The sequence below is a fragment of the Lepidochelys kempii genome, chromosome 14, assembly GCF_965140285.1.
Source record: "Lepidochelys kempii isolate rLepKem1 chromosome 14, rLepKem1.hap1, whole genome shotgun sequence".
NCBI lineage: Eukaryota > Metazoa > Chordata > Testudines > Cheloniidae > Lepidochelys > Lepidochelys kempii.
This window is the reverse complement of record NC_136393.1, coordinates 7,308,274-7,331,386: the sequence shown is the minus strand read 5'-3', so window position 1 is coordinate 7,331,386 and position 23,113 is coordinate 7,308,274. Positions and strand designations below refer to the sequence as shown.

The 23,113-nt window shown below is 37.3% G+C and overlaps 1 protein-coding gene across 9 annotated transcripts in view; it reads left to right on the top strand.

Annotated features, from left to right (window-relative positions):
• Window positions 1-23,113, top strand: part of CEP112 (centrosomal protein 112) — a 362,242-nt gene that overhangs the window by 14,826 nt on the left and 324,303 nt on the right. For all 9 annotated transcript variants that reach the window (XR_012154913.2, XM_073311622.2, XM_073311620.2 and 6 more), the window contains 2 exons: window positions 7,696-7,792; window positions 10,565-10,639. Coding sequence is in view for 8 of the 9 variants with exons in the window: in XM_073311622.2 (XP_073167723.1) it covers window positions 7,696-7,792; window positions 10,565-10,639 (172 nt within the window). In the remaining variant the exon portion in view is untranslated. The remainder of the gene's footprint in view (window positions 1-7,695; window positions 7,793-10,564; window positions 10,640-23,113) is intronic.

Below are 23,113 nucleotides of genomic sequence, written 5' to 3'. Positions count from 1 at the left end.
TTAAATTTTTGAAGACGAAAAAAATGGAGGAGAAAACCTGGGTTACTTTTACACTTGGCATTTCTTCTGAGTTACGTGTTAAATTCATAAAGAGGGAGTTTCCACTTCACATAAACTGAATACAAAAGAGAAAATATTTAAAACATTTGAGCTATGCAAGGGGTAAGGAAGGGCCAAATGGAGTTTCCTTATCTGTAAAAAGAAACAATATTTCATGGGAATAGTTGACGTAAAATGTGTCTGTATTTCTTTGTTAGCTCTTTGGGGGCAGGGACCATGTCTTCCTTTGTTTTTACAGTGGTGAACATGCTGTCAGTCCTCAGTAAATAAATATTAAAAGTGTGAACCTTTTTCAGTGTTTCTTAGTGCCTCTGCAATTTATTGTAATGGCCAGCAGATGGCGAGCTTGTTCCATTCTATGTCATAAAGCAAAACCTCCTTTTCTTTGTACTAGAGAATGTTTATTAATGTGACCTATGTGGATAAGCAGTATGTTTTAGCTTTGATGAATATTCTGTTATCCTACTATTGGTAATTTAATTCTTCCAGGTAGAATGTAGAAGTTTCTGAAGACATTTTAAAAAATAAGCCATTTATGTCAAAGAAATATGTTTATGAATTATGGTTTTGAGAGCAACTAAAACTCCGGTTTGAGTAACATAACCCAAGATTACCACCTCCCTTTTAAAAATCAGAGTAAAAGAGCACTTGTTGGCCTGCCGTACTCTGTTGTTTTTGTACTCTGTGTGTATATGCTATTTTGCTTATGGAAATGGCTGTTTTTCGTAGGAGCCTACTTACCTGTTACACTTGTAAAATAAATGCAGATTGTCAGATTTTTTTTTTCCCGCCAGAGTGGGATTGTGTAATGCTGGACTCGATGGGACAAAAAAGGTTTTCATTTCAAAAATTGGGAAGGTAGATTTAAACTAGTATTGCATGGTTAGATTTTAATAGAAATCTGACCTTTCAAACTGAATTAGTAGATTTTATTTGTTTATAGATGTCTAGATTATGCCTTAAACCCAGTGCTGTTGTGTTGCAGCACTCTAGGAGGAACCCATATGTTCTCCCACCTGGTTCCTAGTAGGAAATCATTTGCTACTCTCCTTTATCAGTAGAAAATTACTTCCTCTTCCCATGCCAGTCCACTGTCCTGGCTGGCTTGGGGTGATGAGGTTGGAATCAAGGCTGTGGCCACTCCCTGTCCACCTGCATTGACAGAGAAGGGGGAAATGGCATCCTTGTCTACTACTTCCAGAGGTGAACAGGGAAAACTGCAAAGGGACTCCCCCTTATGTCCTGTATGGTTTGATTAAGGCTAAGCAACAGTCCCACTTAGAGAGAGCCCTTTTTAAAGCTTCTACTTCTAAAACAGAGCAATGCTGCTTCTTTTTAAAGGTCCACTTAAAATAGCTAAGAGGTGCCTAAAGTATATCTAAACACATTTTTCCAGTTTTAAAATACTTGAGTAATCTTTTGTGGCTAAGATTGAACATGACATCTGGGGTTTTTTTTTTTTTAACCTGAAGCTTTATCTAGCCATCACATAACCTGAAAAGAAACAGCCTGTATTGAGATAAAATATAGATTTACATACACACAAAGATTTGTTGTCTTGCAATATAAAATAAATCCTGGCAGAATAAAATTCTGTTAAGGGTAGGAATGTTATGAATCACTGGAGACAGTCTTTGCATTTTTATATTCCTTTTGTTCTTTTTCCTCCTAGCTTTTGTTTATCCAAACCATTCAGTGCACTGCAATTGCTATTGTTTATCCTCACACTTTATTGATATTTACTGATGCCAGAAGAAAGGTACGCTCCAGTTGGTACATTTCAATGTTCCTTGCTGCTTAGATGAAAGCTGGGACTGTTTTCCTCATGGAAAGTTGGTTTGTGTTTCAGTTTTCATAGAAGTGACTAATTTATACTGTACATCCAACAATTGTCTCTCTCTTCATAAACTCTTAATTCATCTCAGCATCTCTTGGCATAACTCACAGCTGAATTTTTTGCTGGGAGGTAAAGAATGTAAGGTATTTTAATAATCTAACTTGACTTAAATAGTACGTGGCCACTTGTTAGTAGGTACGTTGATTAAGGGGATATATTTTTATCTTTATGTGAATGGATTTGTGCTGTACATAGAAAGATTCTTCTCTATAACCTCAAACGTAACATGGCCAAAGCCAGCCTTATAATTTTTTCTCCCAGATCCTCCATTCTTTACTTCCATTCTCCATTATGATATAGATTATAGCCATTCTGCCTGGGACTCGAGCCCATAACATGAGACTTAGCTTCATCTCTCCCATTCCTTCACATATACAGGTTGTGACTCAATTCTGACACTTTTTACTCCACGGATTTGTTCTAAAAATACACCCTGTCTTTTTTTTCTCTGGTGGACAAAGTTCTTGTCAATGCCCTAATCATCTTCTTGCTTAAATACTGCACTCTTGTCCTTTTCAGGACTGTCCCTACCCCCTCCAGTAAATGAGGCTGACATGAACTGAAACTGGTGAAACACATTTCTGGCCCATTGCTTTGACCATGTTACTCTCCACTCCTACCCTTTTAAATTACTGCTTCCCCATGAAACTTAACGTTAATTTCAAACTTCTTGTCCTTGCCTTCTAGATCTTACAATGGTCAGCATGTGCTTGTGTTTCTGACCCTCTCTCTTGTAGCTTTTCCTCCGCTCTTATGCTCCTTAGTGATGCCAGTCTCAATGCTTGTTTCTTTTTCTTCTCTTACAGTTCCCATACCTGATTCTGTGCTACCCTTTATGTTTAGAATGCCTGTCTCAAAACTGTTTACCAAATAACCTACTTCGCTGCATTTGGGTCTATTCTAAAATCTTACGTCTGTTGTCTTGTCTATGAGAAATAAAGAGGAGGAAAGATAAGAGCCCTTAAAATTTCCACAATCCTTGGTGTATAACCACTGTTCTTGCTATTTTCACCTTTTTTCTTCCTTTGCCCTCGTGCCTTCTCTGTGGCTCTCACTTGAATTTAAATGTTCTATTCTGTGTGTTTATTTGTGAGCTGCCATAGTTCTTTGGTGTGGCCAGGGCTAGTGCTAGGGCCTAGAAATAGTCATTCAGGCAGAGTTCCATCTTATGGATTCATTCATCTTCAGTGATAGTAAGAAATAAAACAAGATTGTAAGCTCTTTGGGGTAGGGATTGCTTCTCCCTTTGTGTTCATACATTACCTATCACAGTGGGGTCCTGATCTTGATTGCAGCCTCTGGGCACTACTGCAATATCAAAAGGTTATTCCTTCCTGTGGTATTTAGACCTTATCCTGGAAATATACGTACGGTTTTAAAGGAGAGTTTTTTCTCTGTGTGTCTTTTTCCTAATTTTCTGTTTATATTTTTTTCTCCCAATCTATAGTCCATGTATTTGATCTTACAGTGATAAGAACACTGCAGCACATTGTTTTGTAGGTTTTTCCTAGTATAATAACCTTTGAAAGAGCAACATTTATTTCAGCACCACATACAAGATCTGTATTGATACTCTAGGCATTCCTATGGCAAGAAGTCATGAGCTGTGGAAGTTGGGTTGTATGCTTTTAAAAAAGCAGAGGATATTGTTACTTTAAGCTGACATCATTTGTGACATGGGCCTTATGGGAGCTCTGTGTAATAGACAGTACATACATTTCTAACTTGTTTTCGTAATCTGTTTAACAATTAAAAGAAAATCGAATGTTTAATATTTAAATAATGTTTAATTTTTAAACAAAGGGGTTTTTGTTGTTTTTAATACATTATTAAAACAGGATAGAAATTTTGCCTACAGCTCTCTATGAAGGGCTTCCATAATGCAAGCGTCATAAATGATGTTTTTGGTCTCCATTATGTATAAGGTTCAGACAGCAACTGTGATTTAAAGTCTCTCGTTTCAAATAAATTTGACTGTTTTTTTCACCTTTTGAACGTTCATACTGCTAGATGACTAAAACAGGAACATTTTTATCTTGCATGATATAATTAAGTCTTTTTTTACCATATTTATAACTCTTGAATCATAATTAAGAAACACAAATGTGTAAGCACTACATTTTTGTGCAAAGAAATGACAAATTATAAAACTGGGCATTTCAATTCTAACTATTATGATTCTAGCAGCTTGGTAAAATGTTATGAAAAAATATGGTTTAACAAATGTTAGGGGCACAATTAAAATATTTTGATTACCCTAATAACTTGTCTGGGGCAGAAGAATTTGATGTGTAATAGTTTCAGAAAAAGGACAATGTTTGTTGTGAGTGTTGGTTGTAGTTCAAAAGTTCGATTTGTCTTTTTTGGCTTCTGCTTCATATTGTACTGCAGGAAATGATGGTAATGAATAAGTATGGGGTGTGCATCTTTTCTTGGTTAGTGATGAATTAGTGTCTGACTGCTGTTAGTGGGCCCTCAGTTGCTTAGTATTCTGTCTTTCTTGTATAGAGATACTGACTGTGTTGTTAAAAATGCCATGCTACTCTTTGCAGGAGTAACAGTAATACACTGCAATTATCATAGAAAACTCTATGTAAAAGACATGCAACGGCCCAGTGTGCCACTTCTTTTAAGAAGTCTTAAGTGTTGCACAGGCCTTCTGAACCGCGGGGGAGGGGGAAGGGTAAGAGGGAAGAATTTCACAAGCAGTTTCATTTTAGGGTCTCGGAAGACTTCCCAAATGTTAATTAAGCTGCCATGCAACCTTAATTCAGCCCCCTTGTGCATATACATTGTGATAGTTTTAATTAAATTAACACATACAATTTTTTTTCCAGAGGACTCTTGCCTCATAGGGTGCTCTGAACACAGAATTATTAATTTCCTCATGGACTTTTCTGTGGCATTCTCCACTATATTATCTGAGTGCTTCATAAACAGTAATGAATCTGTTTTCACAAGACCCCTGTGAGATGAGGCGGTATTGTTTATCTCCATTTCACAGAAGGAGAACTGAGGCTAAGAGATATTAAGGTAAAAAGACACCTTGGATCTAATTTTTTGGAGTACTTAGCATTATATAGCACTTCATATGATCAGAGGGTAGCTGCCATTGACTTTATTTGCAGTTGTGAGTGCTCGGCCCTTTTGTCAATCAGATTGCAGGATGTCAAGTTGCGCATCCAGTATGTGAGGCATACACAATTAATGACCACCTCTGAAAAGTTTGTCTTAAGTGACTTGATTGGCATCATGTAGGAACTCTGTGGCAGAAGCAAGAAAAGAAGTCAGTTCTCCAGGGCAGCATTCCACTGTCTTTATCATAAGACTGCCCTTTCTCTTCCTGCAGACCCTTGCCTCATTCACTGCATACCTTCCGAGCTTCTGTAACAAATCAGGTAGGGATCCTACAGACAAGACAGCCCTTATTCAGCTCCAGAGAAGGTCCATCATTCACACTGAATGAAGCAGGGGTCCTGTGGAAAAATTAGTATGCGATCATGTAATTAAAGACTGTATCATAAAGCACACACATAGGGAGCTGAATTAAGCTTACACTCTTCTTCCTCTTATGTGGCATCTCCATTACTGGAGGTTTGCAACCATGGTAGCCCATTCTGTGTGATCCTCTGCTAATCAATTTGTGGATAAATAATCCTTTTGATCCATCATTTATACCACCTCATCTGACCAAGATCATCTTTTTCTGCTTAGTGTTCTTCTGTCGTCCGCTTTCTCTTCCAGTGCCCATAACATGTATCAACTGCTGAACTTCTTAAAATTTGCCCTGCAAATTGAATCTTTCTTTTCATAACATTTCTGACTAGCATTTGCTGAGTTCCAGTCATCTCCAATACCCTTTTGTTGGTTACTTCGTCTATCCATGATCTTTTCAGACTTCTTCTATAACCCCATAATTCAAAGGATTGTAATTGCTTTATTATCAATATTTTGGATGTCCATGTTTCCATAGCTGTAATTTAACACAGACCAAATGTAAGATTTTAAGATTTGGAATTTAGTCTTCACATTTATGTCCCTTCTCATCAGATGGGTTTCAGGCAACCTTAATTCTGGCATTTCCTAGCTTTTGAGTGCTTGACTTTGCAACCATAGTAATATTCTTTTTAAAGAATTTTTTTGTATGTAATTTCCTAGGTTTTTGAAAGAGGAAACTGAACATACAAATTCCATCAAGTGGCATCATATTAGCAACCACATGGGTAATCTGCAGGGTTGGAATCTTTAGCTCCACCACACATACCTCTCCCACGTGAGCTAAAGGGGTAACTGATAGCAGGTAGAAAAGTCTGTACCACAAGACTTCCAGAGCCTGGAATAGAATCCAAGACTTCTGAGTCTCACCATTCCTTTGCTGTCAGCAAATATCTGTGAAACCCACTGGCAGAATGTCCCATCCCTGTCCCAAGTGGTTGTCTGAACAGCATAAATATTCTTTTGTCAGCTATCACATTTAACATTTGGGTTTGGGGAACTCTGTGCTTCCTGCTCATCAAAGAACTGAAACAGTGTTCTTGAGGCACTGAATTACCAGCTGTTGGGCTCTGAATAGAGCTGAACTACCAGTGCCATAAGGAGTTAAAAATCTTGAAGAACTAGCAGAACTCTAACCTGTCTCATGTAAGAGATCTGAGACCAAAGAGCAGGGATCCAATCAAATGATACCTTCAAAGAAGAATAACTGATGGTGTGTAATTTCCCTTCCATGTTGGATGAAGTGATTTCTATGTATAGTTTTATCAAGCCCTTTGATCCTTCTGATAAAATGTGCTATAAATGGAAGATAATTGTCATATCACTGTGACCCTACTCGTGACACCAATTGAAAATTATCTCACCAATAGTACAAGCTGCTTCATAATATAGCCTTTCTGTTTCTGAATATTATTCCACTGCCATAAATGTTTTAGTTATCATTAATTATGTGGAGCCTTTTCTTATTTTTTTCCTTGAACTTAGGAAATTGTTCCAAAGTTATTACTTTGTATAACATGTAGAGACCCAGGAATTTGGTAGGTATCTTCAATGCACAATGTAATTATCAGTTTAGGGTGGGATTTTCAAAAAGCACCTAGGGAATTAGGATCACAAGTCTAATTGAAGTTGTGTGCATGATGTTAGAATTCTGATGTTCTATATTATCAACAATTCACTTCCAAATAAGTTTTTTCCCCACCAACTTTAGGCTATGTCTTCTGATGTTAAAAACACTATCCCTGGAGCAAAATCTGGGTATTTTTAGAAAATGCAATCTTTTAATATGACAAAATAAAACCTAACAGTATTGAGCCAGTGCAAATCTTCTTTAGGAGTAAATGGATTAAAATGTACACAATTGTGAAGAATAAAATTCTAGCTAAATTAATAATTGTCGTATTACCCAACATCCATATTTATGTAACAAGGAAAAACAAAGAAAACATGTTGCAATAACACAGCATTACATGATGTGTTAAATATTGTGAATTTATTTTTGAAGAGTATTTGAGAAATTCATTCCAAATCCACTGTTTTTAAAATGCTTCAATTTAGATGCTACAAAAACACAATTTTCCCTCTTATTCGGTTAACCAATTTATTTTTAATCTGTATAACCTCACATAGTATTTTCTCTTGTATCTATTACTTTAAAAATATTTTGAGATCAAGATATCTGTCCAGTATGGTATTAGATGTGAATTCTTTATATTTTGGTTGTTACTGTTTTGTGACGACAGGGAAAGATACAAGTATAATGGGAAGCTAGCATTAAGGTCACATTCTGTGAGTCCACCTCACCGGTCAGATGAGGACAACCATGCTGTGCAGACACCTGTAAGATGCTTTTTTACTTTTTTGTAATAAATTTGATCTTGTTTCAGTGAATTATTTTTATGTAGCCCTTTTAAATTGTCATTTCTAATTGTAAAAATCATCCCTGTGTGTGGGCAGAGAAACGTAGCAAACAGCAGTGGGAAGGACTGAAGCTCACCAAAGTAGGTGCTCTGCAATTGCAGAAAAAAAATGCACACTGATTACTTGCACTTTGTCCTAGGTGGATGACCCTGATTTAGTGAAGAACAAGGCTGGTCAGCTGCCTTGTTCCCATTAAACAATTTGGCAAATTAACTGCTGTTGATGTCATCTTGTATTTTTCAATAATAGATTAAAGAAAACTGTTGAGGCTTTTTTGGCTGCATTTAATGATAGTTGACCTTTTGAAGGACTTAATTTTGGACTGATTGTTTTATCCAGTATTAGACAACCAGCACTATGGCTTAACGAAAGAGACTAAACAGACTTTATATAGAATCTTTTATAGTCCTAAATATTTGATGATATGTCAATTACAAGCAATTTAAAAACAAAAATTCTTGCTAAGAAACTATACAGTTGTCAATATGTATGCTGTTTCCCTTCATAAATGTGATATCTCTAGACTGTAGGTGATATCATATTCCATATGTAATTGACATGTTTTTCAATTTAGTAGAGGTGCTAGACACTTGAAAAAAAGTGTCTTATTGCCCAGTATTTGCTTTATTTGAAGCAACATAAGTGTTTAATATGAAACACTATTTTATAAAAGAAAAGGATGGTCTTACATTGAAGACTCTGGGCTGGGATTTAGGAGGTCTCGATCCTGTGCCTAGCCAAAAGTCCCACAGGAAGCTGGTGGCACAGCAAGTCACGCCATCTCATTTTGCTTTCCTTCGTTATCTCGGGGTTGTCTACACAGTGCCTTAGTTTGCACAAAAGTGGTGCAAATTTTAGTCTGCGCTAACATGTTGCATGCTAACTGGCCTTTGTGAACCCTGCTGGTGCGCACTAAAAGTTCCTTTGGTGCGTGTTAATGTAGTCCAGTTTCAAACAGTACTATGTTAGTGTGCACTAGGGAACTTTTAGTGCACACCAGAATGTGGGCCAGTGTGCAACATGCTAGTGCAGACTGAATTTACACCTCTCGTGTGACTAAAGCTCTGTGTAGCCAAGCCTTCAGATACCTCTGTGATGAGTGCCATAGAAAAGCCTATAAATAAAATAATTCTTTTTAGCTTTGCCAAACAGTTTGGTTGTTTTGGCTGCCTGGAACAAACAGCATGTTATTGTCTATGATGTGCAGATGTTCTGGCATAATTCAGTCCCAGGTAGAGGAATCAGGGAGTTTACTTAAGAAGTAAAGAACTCCCTCAATTGTGTGTTCATTCCTTGAACTAAAAGCTCACATCTCTACATGGTTATGGTGTCTGAATGAGAACACGTTTTTGAACAAAGAGAAGCTTGCATGCGATCTTAAAAAACTTCTAGTTAACAAAACCAAATGAGACATCATAATTCGTGCTTCCGTGCATTGTTTTTCGAACTACTGTAGTTTACTACAATTAAACTTCTATTATAGAACTAAAATAGAAATGTCTGGAATAATTTTTTTGAAGTCTTTTTAATGCATTAAATAAAATAATTAGTTACTGTTGTGCTACAATGAAACCCATTGTGAAAGACATTTGTAGCCTAAAGCAACAGTAATCACCAGTCATTGCTCAGTGTTGGAAACTGCTTTTCTGGTCTGGAGCTGGTCTGCTGCTCCTCTTGGCTCTGTTCCTGGGCTGCTCTGCCCAGTATCACCACTCTCTTCTATACTACAGTTCACTGTCTTCAGTCTTCCTCTACTTTGTGGCTGGTCAGTGTGCTTTGTTCCCCATCAGAGTTAGTCCCACCTAGCTCTGTTTTGGGGTATTGCTAGGCATACCTCAGTTCCTTGCGGAAAGGTGGATTTTGGTCTCATCTTGTAAATTCACTCCCTGTGAAGGAGATCATCACTAAGGCAGACAGGGAAAAAAATTATGTTCCATGAAAAATTCTGAGGTTCTGACATTTTGTTTCCCATCCACCATGGAACGAAACTGAGACCTTTTGAAACTTTTACTGAAAACTGAGAGAAAAACTCACACCCCCCCAGCACAGGAATATCCCAGTAACTGGGCGTTCACCTGGGAGGTGGAAGATTCAGGTTCAAGTCACTGATCTGAATCAGATAGAGCAGGGACTTGAACCTGCATGTTTCAGGTGTGTCCCCCTCACCATTAGGCTATTAGCTATTCTGGGATGGGTTTTTGCTATCTCTCTGATGTTGATTAAAAATTCCATTCTGGACCTGAGAAACCATCCCAACAAAAGTTTAGTGCAAATGGATAAGTTTCCATCAAAAGTTTCAGTTTTGACAGAAAATGCTAATTTGACAGAAAAGTGTATTGAAAAATTCCCCGCCAGCTTGGCGGGGTGTGTTCTTTCTGCTTTTGTAATGCAGTTATATTTGTTGTTTTGTTACCTTCTGAGAATATGGAAAGGGAGCAGCATTAGGCACAAATTATCTAGCAACAGGTAGGTGGTGGAGCTACCTGAATTGAAGCCAAGAACAGCAGCAGCCCAATTCCAGACGGATGGTTTCAAAAGGGGAAAGTGAGTTTTCAAGGGGGACCAAAACTCTTCTTTTTGATATGGGACCATATATATTTTTTTTCCTTTGAGGGCAGTATAGTTAAACTAAAAGTTTCTTGAAATTGTATATCTGTCTGCTCTTCTAATATCTCCATTTTCATATTCCAGGAAGTTCAACACAAAAAAACCATTTCTTTGGATGACAGTGATCTTGAAGCTCGTCTCAATAGTTGGAATCTTGGGGTAAAATATACAGTGTATTTTATTTATTTATTTATTTATTGGCTTCAAATGAAAGCTATCTGGTAATTTAGTCTCAGTTTTTGAAATAGTAAACAATAACTTGGCCAGTCCTTTTAGAGATGGAAACAACTTGGAAGCAATCATGACACTTTGAATGATAAATCACGAATAAATGTCATTTAGAGAAGAAACTGTTAAACAACACCTCTCTGTAGATTTTTTTTTTTAAGGGAAGCTGGCATAGGCTCAGCTCCTCTACCTTGATGTAAATCTAGTGATTTGCGTAAATACCTTGTAAAGCAGCCTGCAGTATTGAGGCCGATATTCCTGTTCAGTCGTGGCTTCCTACCATATTTGTAAATACTGTACTTTGTTACAAGATTGAATGATGACAGATGTTACTTTAGCTTGTGAGATAAATCATCTTTCATCACATAAATGAAATCTGTGAAAGAGAATACCTCATTCTGAAAATGAGGCCAGATGGAGATCTCTCTCCACCAAGTTCCACAGACCACCTCAGCATATGTATTTATTGGATGTTGGCAGTAATAGATGATAGGGCTCTCTGTGCTTTATTTCCACTTTTACCATTAGGAGGACTTTAATTGGGCTTAAAACATTTAGATAGGACATTAACACTTCAAAATATTCCAGCCAGTATATTTTCAGTCTGTCATCTCTCCTTAGGACACAGACATATTTTTAATAGTTTTTTAACGTGCTGTATATTTTTGGCATTACAATATACATGAGGCAAATACAATTAGACAATTAATGTATTTCTTATAAATAGGATGTAAGGAGTTGTTTGTTAAAATCAATTCAATATTGTATTTAAAATATTCTGTATTTTTTGTACATTTGTGTGCATACGGATTTAGCACGTCAGGTTTGATCTTTTTCTGTTAATCTTTAGCAATGAATTCAAGTTTTCTAGACTTGAACACGTTTAGATTCCACTTTGATTTAAGATAGCTACCATATTGAGGTTTTTTTCTCTTCATTCCTTCAGTTACACTCCTCACTATCTCATCACTCATCCCTGAACAGCAGGGATTTGATAAAGTCCCTACTCTTTATAGCAATATTCTCCCATGATATTTTGTCTAACCCTTCTCCAATTTGATTAGGATTATGGATCTAGTCTAGTGGACCTGGAATCATCCAGTTTTCATCCACTTGAGTTCCCCCCCCCCACCCTTTCCTTTTTTTGTCAGTTTTTCCACTTTGTATTTATTTCTGTGGAGACAGATTCTCAGAAGATTGTTTGAGTACTTATTGGACAGAAGTATAATTAGTGTATAGGTTTTGTCTGAGTAAGGATTTGAGGATTGGGTTCAGTGTTCTGTAGTGGTGATGGGCACTCCACACTTAATACTGAAGCTTCTTCATATAAACCCATGACTTTACCAAAAGAGAAGTCCATCCCCCTGAAATTTCCTATGTGTTATCTCATCCCAGAGTAGAGTTTTCCTAGAGAGTTTGGAAGAAATTGGGAAAGGAATGTTATAGTTACAATGTTTGAAGAATTTTTCTGTCATTCAGTTTTCAAAAAGTTTTCTAATATTTTTTTACTTGTATCTTCAAAACTGCTATAAATGTGTTTGGCCTTGCTCAGGGTGCCATTTGCAATTCTAATTTTTTTTTTTTTGAGGAGTTTGGGATTATTTCAGGAACAACGAAGATATAAGAGCTGTTTGGGTGTGTACAGTGCAATATTTAAAAAAAAGTATAAAAATTCAAAAGTTGCTAATATAAAATGGACCTTTCACTAACTCCAGGCTTTGCTACAGCAGGCTAGGCTGAGCAAGAGGTGTGGGAATGACTGGGAAAGTGATGGAGGAGGGAGTGGGAGACTGTTGGATGTATGGAGATGGGATGAAGAAGTGCATGGAGGGCTAGGGAATAGAAAAAGGGCATAAAAGGGGAACAGGGGAGAGCGAACACTGAACTGCAAGTGACTGGCAGAGGCACAGGCAATATGCTTCCTATTAAGAGATCCATTTCCAATATTACTATAACATCAGATCATTACTCATGTAAAAAAATTATGGCCAAGATGTTCAGAAGTGACTGGTGATTTTTGGTGTCTGTTCTTGGCTGCCCAACTTGAGACACTGTGGTAAACCCAGGACAAACAGCTACAAAAGGGGGGTAGTATTTAGTCCCAGAGGGTTAAAAGGCCCCTCCCTATCCACTGAGGAGAGATAACCAGGGGGCAATAAGGTTCAGCTGGAAAAGGGGTTGCTAGGGAACCAATTAGGTTCAGCTGACTCCAACTACTTGGGACCTTTTTAAACCCTCTGCTGGCTGGAAGGAGGAGGAGGGTGAGGGAGTGAGAGGAGCAGGGAAGCTGCCAGTAGGCTGTTTGCAGCAAGACACCAAAACTTCTCAGTAGGGAGGCTGCACTTGCTCCTCAGAAGGGAAGGAAAACAAGCACAAGGGACTGATGGAGGAGAGGAGTAGCAGGACCCTGTGCCACCTATAAGGATTCGCCTTGCCCCAAACCTGAGTCTCCAAGGCTAAAAAGAACTGAGCCTACTGAGGCGAACAAGGTATTTTGCCACAACACCTTAAAGGGGCCTGATTTTCATAAAGTACCAAGCACCACCCTCTGAAAATAAGGCCCCTTTAAGGGTTCAGCTGTAACACACTTTCAACCTGAACTCTTTGTTTAAAATATTGTTTATTTGAGTTCAGATAACGTTTTTCTAGTCTATCTTCCATTTGGTCAAATGTCTGAATGCTGCTTATTTTTCTTATGCTGTGTCCAGCACGGATGGACATAACCGTATTTAAAAATCTTGGCCAGTGTTTTGCATTCATGGTGTATAGTTCTCTTCAGTAAAAATGTAACTGATAACAGAGAACTTCTGTTTTTTTGCTTCTTTTTCACAGTATTATCTCTCATGCTTTGGTGCCTGTTGACATTCTAAATTCAAATTGCACACTTGCTTTTCTTCTTCCTAGAAGAGGAAAAACTTGACCTTGAGCCAGTTCACTAGCTGTCTGCTTGTTCCAAATCTGAAAGGGATATCAACGAAAGGATCCTAAATGCACTTTCATGGCCCTGAGAGCAACTCAACTTTTATACAGCGATAAAAGATCAATTTCTACCATTTTAAGACTTCTCTGAAAAATACATTTTTAAAAGATTCCAAATTACACACCATGCAATTACCTGAATACTAAACTTCCAGACAGCCTTTTCAGTAGTAGTTGATGCTATACAAGAAATTCCTTGCAGGGAACAATAACAAGAACTTAACAGGCATTTGAAGACTATTGAGAAGTTCATTGTATGAATATCTAGATAGATTAGATGAGAAAACATACACCTTTAAGCCAATAGTTGGGGAACTTCAGTCTCTGGATGTTTAACAAGTTATAATTAGGGCTGTCAATCGCAGTTAACTCACGTGATTAACTCAAAAAAATTAATCATGATTAATCGCAATTTTAACCGCACTGTTAAACAATAGAATACCAACTGAAATTTATTAAATATTTTGGATTTTTTCTACATTTTCATATATATTGTATTCTGTGTTGTAATTGAACTAAAAAAGTGTACAAAAACAAAACAATGTAAAACTTCAGAGCCTACAAAGAGATAATGCTGAACTCTTAGAATCATAGAAGATTAGGGTTGGAAGAGACCTCAGGAGGTCATCTAGTCCAACCCCAGCCAAATCATCCTAGGCAGGGCTTTGTCAAGCCGGCCCTTTAAAACCTCTAAAGTTGGAAATTCCACCAATTCCCTAGGTAACACGTTCCAGTGCTCCACCACCCTTCTAGTGAAATAGTTTTTCCTAATATCCAACCTAGACCTTCCCCACTGCAACTTGAGACCATTGCTCCTTGTTCTGTCATCTGCCATCACTGAGAACAGCCTAGCTCCATCCTCTTTGGAACCCCCCTTCAGGTAGTTAAAGGCTGCTATAAAATCTCCCCTTACTCTTCTCTTCTGCAGACTAAATAAGCCCAGTTTCCTCAGCCTCCCCTCATAAGTCATGTGTCCCAGCCCCCTAATAATTTTCGTTGCCCTCTGCTGGACTCTCTCCATTTTGTCCATATGCTTTCTGTAGTGGGGAGCCCAAAACTGGATGCAGTACTCCAGATGCGGCCTTACCAGTGCCGAATAGAGGGAAATAATCACTTCCCTTGATCTGCTGGCAACGCTCCTACTATTGTAGCCGGCATTGCAAGGTATTTATGTGCCAGTTATGCTAAACATTCGTTTGGCCCTTTATGCTTCAGCCACCATTCCAGACTGCATATTTCCATGCTGATAACACTCGTTAAAAAAAATAATGCGTTAATTAAATTTGTGACTGAACTCCTTGGGGGAGAATTGTATATCCCGTGCTCTGTTTTACCCGCGTTCTGCCATATATTGCATGTTATAGCAGTCTCGGATGATGACCCAGCACACATGATTCATTTTAAGAACACGTTCACTGCAGATTTGACAAAACACAAAGAAGGTACCAATGTGAGATTTCTAAAGATAGCTACAGCACTCAACCCAAGATTTAAGAATCTCAAGTGCCTTTCAAAATCTGATTGGGATGGGATGTGGAGCATGCTTTCAGAAATCTTAAAAGAGCAACACTCTGATGCGGAAACTACAGAACCCGAACCACCAAAAAAGAAAATCAACCTTCTGCTATTGGCATCTGACTCAGATAATGAAAATGAACATGCGTCGGTCCACACTGCTTTGGATTGTTATCGAGTAGAACTCATCATCAGCATGGATGCATGTGCCCTGGAATGGTGGTTGAAGCATGAAGGGACATCTGAATCTTTAGCACATTTGGCACGTATATACCTTGCGACACCGGCTACGACCGTGCCATGAGAGCACCTGTTCTCACTTTCAGGTGACATAGTAAATAAGAAGTGGGCAGCATTATATCCTGCAAATGTAAACAAACTTGTTTGTCTGAGCGATTGTCTGAACAAGAAGTAGGTCTGAGTGGACTTTCAGGCTCTAAAATTTTACATTGTTTTATTTTTGAAAGCGGTTTATTTTGTACATAATTCCACATTTGTAAGTTAAACTTTCATGATAAAGAGCTTGCACTACAATACTTGTAGTTTTTTTTACAGTGCAAATACTTGTAATCAAAAATAAATATTAAGTGAGCACTTTGTATTCTGTGTTGTAATTGAAATCAATATATTTGAAATGTAGAAAACATCCAAAAATATTTAAATAAATAGTATTCCATTATATTTTAACAGTGTGATTAATTGCAATTAATTTTTTAAAGCGCTTGACAGCCCTAGTTATAATCATACTTTCTGATACTAACTAGGGGCAGAATGTAGTTTTAATATATTTTTTTAACCTCTAGGCACCACTGTAAATTCAAAACTAAATATTCCCTCCACGTAAACCTGTAGGAATATAATTTAATAATCTTTTCTTTGTGGTGGGGAGGTGGAAATTCATATTAACTGAAGGACTGGACAGTGCTAAAGACAGAAGATTTCCTGGAAAGTTTGTTTAATTTGATATGCTAACTAATTTCTAATTGCAGATTCAGTTATAACACTGACAATAAGATTGATACCAAAGCAAAGGAATTTCTGGGAATTCTGAGTGTAAAAGGGAGGATTATTGGTTTAGGACAGGGGTCCCCAACGCGGCGCCCACGACGCGGTGGCGCCCATGTGTGCCATGGTGGCCGCCGGGGCATTTTTGTGCACCTGCAGGACACCCCGCTGCTGAAATGCCACCGAGAAGCTTTGCTGTTTCCCAGCAGCATTTTGGCGGCGACGCTTCTTGCCGCTGCCGCTTCTCGGCAGTGGCATTTCAGCGGCAGGGTGTCTGCCGCAGTTTTTTGTCTTCTGCAACAGACTATTCCCACAAGAAAGGTTGGGGACCACTGTTCTAGGACTTATCAAAAGGAAGTAATGTAATAGTGGCAGACATTATATATACAACTTACATTTAAATACATTTACCGTTCAGGGCTGTTGTGAGGATTATTTGATATTCGTAAAATGCTTTTAAAATATAAAGTGTGTAGAAGTGCTAAATATTATAATACATGTTTCCGAAAAGATATTTAAAAGACTTCTTATTTCATATGGTTTCATACAGGCTTTCTAACATTTCTAACCCTGGCAACATAGGAAGAAGAGTGAACAAACAAAGAAAAACACAACAACAACATAATGATGCACAGACCATCTCATTCTCTAACTCTAATATATGAGAACATATTTAATTTCTCCACAAATAGATTAGCATATTTGTTCTTACGCAGTCATGGCATGCGGGTCAGTACAGAAGATGCTGCAGTACTGGAAATGTCATCTTTTGAATGAGGCAGGTTCCTTCTTTTGAGCTCTTATGGTTCTGTACGTGAAATAAGAGATTTCAAAGACGTAACTGGCTAATATACTCCATTTCTATTTAAAGAAAAATACAGATAATAAAGAACTATTGAGTGGTAGTCACAAGTTGAGGAATTTGACCACACAGCCATTGCACTATTGGTACCCTGACATTCTTTTATTACATGTTTTAAGGATACCCTGAGTATGAGGCCCTATATACAATCCAAGTCTTATTCTGTTTATTCATGAAATCTAACATTTCCCTTCGGTTGGCTCTTGAAAGATTGTATACATTTTCTTTACTCAAAAGTATAATACTCCTCTGTAAAACATTTGAGAAGTTACAGGTGGATAACGGCCTGCCTTTGCTTTTTCTCATTCTTATGGGGTTTTTAAGTAGGGCCTAAATAAATAAATATTACAATATTCAATGCGCTTAAATTTATATGTCCTCTGAAATAATCTTTCTCTGAATGTCTCTCTTTAAGATAGATCCACAAGTCAAGAGTGCTTTATGGCACTTCAGTACCAAAACAGATTTAAATGACTTTCATGAGGTGGCAGTCAGGAAGCATAATGGACACCACTTTGTATTCTTAAATGTCTGGTGGGAGAAAAGCAAGAAATCATTGGCTTGCCAGAACTGGCAATGTGTTTTGGCTTGCAACTGTAGCTTGAGAAGAAGAGTGAGACTACTGGAAGCTTTCCAAAACTTTTGCTTTAGTGTACATAGTGTATTTTCTATTCTAAATCCTCCTTCACCTTAAATTATCTTGATAGAAAATACTTTCAAATGCTTTATGAAATTCATTTCCCTATGCTCGATATTTCTTTTAGAGAAGTTTGAATATTACTCTTCCTTTATCAGGTCAATTTACAAATAAGTAACTACCAGTCATCTGTGTTTGTATAAACGCTACTACCCAGGGCCAGCATGCTTGTTTAGTGGCATTATACTGAGCAATCAGAGTTCTGATCCTGAGCATGTTCTCTGTTCCACAGGCTAGGAGACCTCCAAGAGTAGCATGCTCAGTTCTTGGGAGGGTTGAAATGAAATGATTCCTATTTCCACTGCTGCCATCTCTGTGCCATCTAGGCACCAACAAGCAAAATGTTACACTGTGCCCTGAATCTAACTACACTTTGGCTCTGCCAGACCACTTGAAGGAATAGGTTCCAGAGGTGTTAGAAGCACCCTGCTGCCTTCCACAAAGAGTTTAACTTAATGAGCTGACAAAGAGAATGACCCAGAAAATAATTCCCATTTCAGGACACACGCACACACACGCACACAGGTTATCCCTTAAGTAACTGGAACCCAGACCATTTATGGTTTTGCAGAACATAACAAACACCTTAGACTGCACAAGAAAGTTGACTAAACTTTCTAGAGTTTGACTGTTCGTACAGTTTTAGCAGATTTGCCATTTTATTTGTTGTTGTCTAGTTATGAGGGAAGAATATGGAATTTAGATTGTGTTTGCAATTGTACATTTAAAAAGTCAGATCTGAAATTTAACACTGCTTCCAAATATTGTCTTGTATGTTTTTGATTCCTGGGCCTGATTGACTCTACTTTTATTTTTTAACATGTGGTTATGTGTTTTTATTGCAGAATATTGCTTCTTATCAGAACTATCATAAAATGCTTTGTTTAGGGAAGTCAGTGTTTATGATTTCTGAACCAAATGGAGAGGTTAATGCTTAACAAGTGTTATGATATGAAAGCTTCAAAGTATATTTATGATATCAACAATGTCTTCCTCTACAAGAAAAATATTTAAACGTCTATTGTATCAAAAACTGTCACATTGCTTAGCTTAACCATTTTGCTGCTTCTTGCTAGTAACGCTATTGCCCCATTTGTCTTAGAGCATACTTTAATATCCCTATCAAACATATTATTTTAGCTCTTTAGATTCTAGTCATGTTTGGACACATTTGAAAAGTAGGCTTTTGATCTTGATAAATTTTGCCTTTCATAAATGGAACACTAATATAAAATGACTTTTAAATACATTATAATAGTCTCTTTCTGAGCCTTTATTGAGTTTTATCTAAATTGATATGGGACTGTCCTTGATTAAGTTTTGCTGCCTTGAAGTTGAATTAGTAATGCAGACAAAAAAAATCTACTGTATTGCTGTTTTGAAGGAAAAAAGTTTTCCTTCTGTAAGATTAGTTGAGTTCAAATCTCCAATTATGTTGCAGCTACTTTGAACTCGTTTTGTCATTTGTAACTTATTTTAGAATCTGTTAAAAATATTGTTTTAAGTCTAAAGTATACAGCAGCCTAAAGACCGTAGGTATTCTATCTCAATTTTTAATATAAATTGTGAATGATCAGACCTTGTTTTTAGTTTTGTTTCAGAAAAATTGCTTATTGATTGAGAGTAAAACAAATTTAAAGGAAAAGAAGTTTGCTATATAAAGTAACTGTTTATATTACCTTTGGAAAAAATTTTATTGCTTTTCTCTGATGTAAGCAAAGTTGTTGGTTAACTTTCTAGAGTGAAAAGAATTCCTGTGTGAGAGAATCTATATGGAGAATAAAACATCAATGTGAGAAATAATATTTATACAGTAGAACTGAACTAATATTAACAAGTGGATACTTTTGTAACGTCTTTCATCCAGAGCCTGCAAGGCAATTTGTAAACACTGAAATAGGCTTTACCATATCCCTGAGATAGCATTTCATCTATCACTGAGTGGTGCCAATTCTAAAGTATGCTATGGTGGCTCTGTAATGTGTGATGGAAATACAACACAATAGTTCAGGAAAGGAAATGCACACAAATATTGTATCCAATTGAAATTGGAAGAGAATTTTAGTGAGGCAAGGTATGATTTGATTTTTTTTTTTTTTTTTGGCATTGGAATTTATCCAACTAAAAATGGATTAACTCCCAACTTTTATCAAAAGTGCTATGCCGTGGGATGTTTAATAAAAAGTGCTCAGGACCTTGATTTTAAGTCTTATCCCAAAGAATTTCTCATGTGGAAGACTCTCTTGTGATAAAGAATTAAAAAGGACTCCTGCCTAAGAAATTCTTTGGTCAGTGATTTACATTAAATTTTCTTAGGTTGGACGGTGGAAGAAAGGGATAGAAAAATGACTTAGGATTCACTGCTTAATTTTTTTTCTTCTTGAAGAAACTAAACATAAATTGTTTGTGAGTCCAGCAAGACTGTTTCCTAGGTTCCTCAAAGTAATTAGCTGGAAAGCGATGTGAGGCTTTTCATTTTTCCTGTGGATAAATGTGTTTCTCTACAATGCTTATAGAGCTCATAATTAAGCCGGTGTTCTTGGTGGGGCAGCATTTGGTGTAGAGGACTAGTGTAATTGTTTTATATTTGAAATAATTATAAATATAATTATTATACTATGTATATAGAGTACAATAGGTCTTATAATTAAGTGATTAACATAATTTTCTTTTGAAATTTATGCTAAAATGTTAGTGCATTGCATCTTTCAGGAAACACATCTAAAATGAAATGTTCTTGCTGCTTTACAGCATGTGTAAACCCACATTATAAAGTGCCTAGTCTGATCAGTAAAATGAAGTCCTCTGGTAGGAGAACCATCCATTAAATTCTGTAATAGCTGGACGAATGTTTAATAATTTCTTTACTTGAATACATTTTATATTTCTTCATATTTTCAAAGATCTGGGCCGAGATTTTCCAAAATATGTAGTGGTTTTGGTTGTCCCAGGTTTTGAGTGCCCAAATAGAGAAGTCTGAAAGTGTCCTTATTTTCAGAAGTGGGAGCTCTGCATTTTCTGAAAAGTATGCCCCTTTAAGGTGTATGAAATTGGGCACTCAAAATCAATTTTGAAAATCTAAAGGTCTATCATTAGCCAGGATGGGCAGGGATTGTGTCCCTAGCCTCTGTTTGCCAGAAGCTGGGAATAGGCGACAGGGGATGGATCACTTTATTATTACCTGTTCTGTTCCTTCCTTCTGGAGTATCTGGCATTGGCCACTGTCGGAAGACAGGATACTGAGCTAGATGGACCTTTAGTCTAACCAGTCTTATGTAAAACCTGATCCATAATCTCTTGCTTTCCATCTGGGCAGGACTGTAGAAACAGTGGATCAAAGTCAGCCCTGCCGAATGTGGACACAATTTCTGTTCAAGTCCATTGCACTTGCACCCTCTTGTAGAAGGGGTAATTTGGGCTGAATGCGCTTAGTCCTGGGAGTTTGGGGGCAAGGGCACTGTGTATCTCTTTCTCTAGAGGCTCTTCTGGCTGTGATAGAGGGGCAGGAATGACTGGCTGCCAAAGAAGATCTATGCATCAAAGATCTATCTATCTTTGTCCAGAAGGAATATAGCTGTCCTACAGGTTTAAAGTAGATAAAATTATGGTGAATTCTTGGGTGGTTTCAGCAATAGTGCAATGTATACCTGAAGTTTCTTGGGTACTTGGCTCAGATCTTCCTTCTTGTCTCTCTGTTCCAGTTAAACTCAACATTTCTATACAAGCCATGTCCTTTCTTTTGTTTGGTTTTCGTAGTTTCTCTCTGTTGCTTATTGTAAACATACCTACTATATATATTGTGGTGTCGGAGGGCAGCACCCCTGTAAAAACTTTCCCACAGTGCACTACAAGTGGTGGTGTGACTTCAAAAAATAAATTCAACTTTCATGCTGACAAACCGTTTTCAAGTCCAGCAGCAATTTAAAGTGTACGTCACTACAAATCACAATGTTAGATAAGAATATCCATACTTAAATTTCCTGAAACTATTCAGCATTTGTTTCTGTAGCAAACATGCTGGCTGACTGGGTTTGTTAGATTAAAGTAAGAACTCCGGTCAAGGTTCAGTTTAGCTGTTTACCATTTCAAAATCTTAAGTGTTCTTAACTCTTTCATGTGTGTTTTTCCATCTTTGTTTTGAAAACCAAACATGTTTTTCTCTTTGAAGAGGCTTACAGGGAAATGTGTGGCAAGCTTGCTGTTCCAAATGTTTTTTCCTAAATCTAAAAAGATGCCTTTCAACTCTAGTATTGAACTGCAATAAATCCTGTATTATTTTAGTTTTCAAAGTATTGCTTAATAAGTAGCTTCCAAAAAACAAAATATGATGCAAGGGAGGAGTGGGAAGATTGAGTCCTGATATGTAGCCATTTCTGTGATATTTGCTTTTTAAGAGGAATAGGGACCCTGGTTATAATTTTATATATTTAGGGTTAGATTGAGCCTTATGCTAAACTAAGTATAAGGAATGGTGTGCAGCTGTGCGTACCCAGGAGAAGCCCTGTGCAAGGAGCCAATATTCAAAATCACAATTTCCTTTCCCGCTTCCTCTTTGCTTTTGGGGGAAATCTCCTTAGTGCAGTTTAGTTCTTCCATCATGCCAGCTCCACTCTGTTGGCTAATGCATTACAGAGATGGAGCCTTGGTTCCATCCACTGTCTTTCCCTTTCCTACTCACCTGCTTGAGGTAGTGGGAAGTGGAGGACTACTGGACGCACATGCTTGCGGTAATGTAGTATGTGTATACGCACGTGTGTTTACTTCATCTTACTGTCCTGCGTGACCGAGCTAGGGTGGGATAATATTTCAGGCATTAAATAAAAATTCCAGAGCAAAACCCAAATTAAATACGTACTTTGGTGTTTTTTATACAACAGTATCTTGCAATAGGAAGTAAAAAATAAAAATAAAAATGTCACTATTTATGTACATGTTGGTATACAAATATTTAGTAAAAACACTGAACAGCGTCATCTGGTTTTATGTAGGGTTTATTTGCAGCTGTGGTTCTCTGTGCTTTGTCATATTGATGACTTAAAAAGGATGAGTAAGGTTTCACAGTATAGCTGATACAGCGTCTCTCTATATTGACCTTTTGACAACAGTGTCCAGTTTAGAACAATATTTGGTAATGAGAATGTTGGTTTGTATAAGGTAATTGGGGCCTGATTAAGTGGAATCAGTGAGTGGAAGCCCCCTGTTTTTTTTTTTTAATGTTAAGTGGGTTTGGTTCAGGACCATAGGTAGTATGTCACTAATATATTAAGAGGTGTAGAAACACGTTTTAGTAAATAGATGAAACATGCCATGGAAAGCTTTTACCAGATTTAACGTGTCTTTTGTTTAT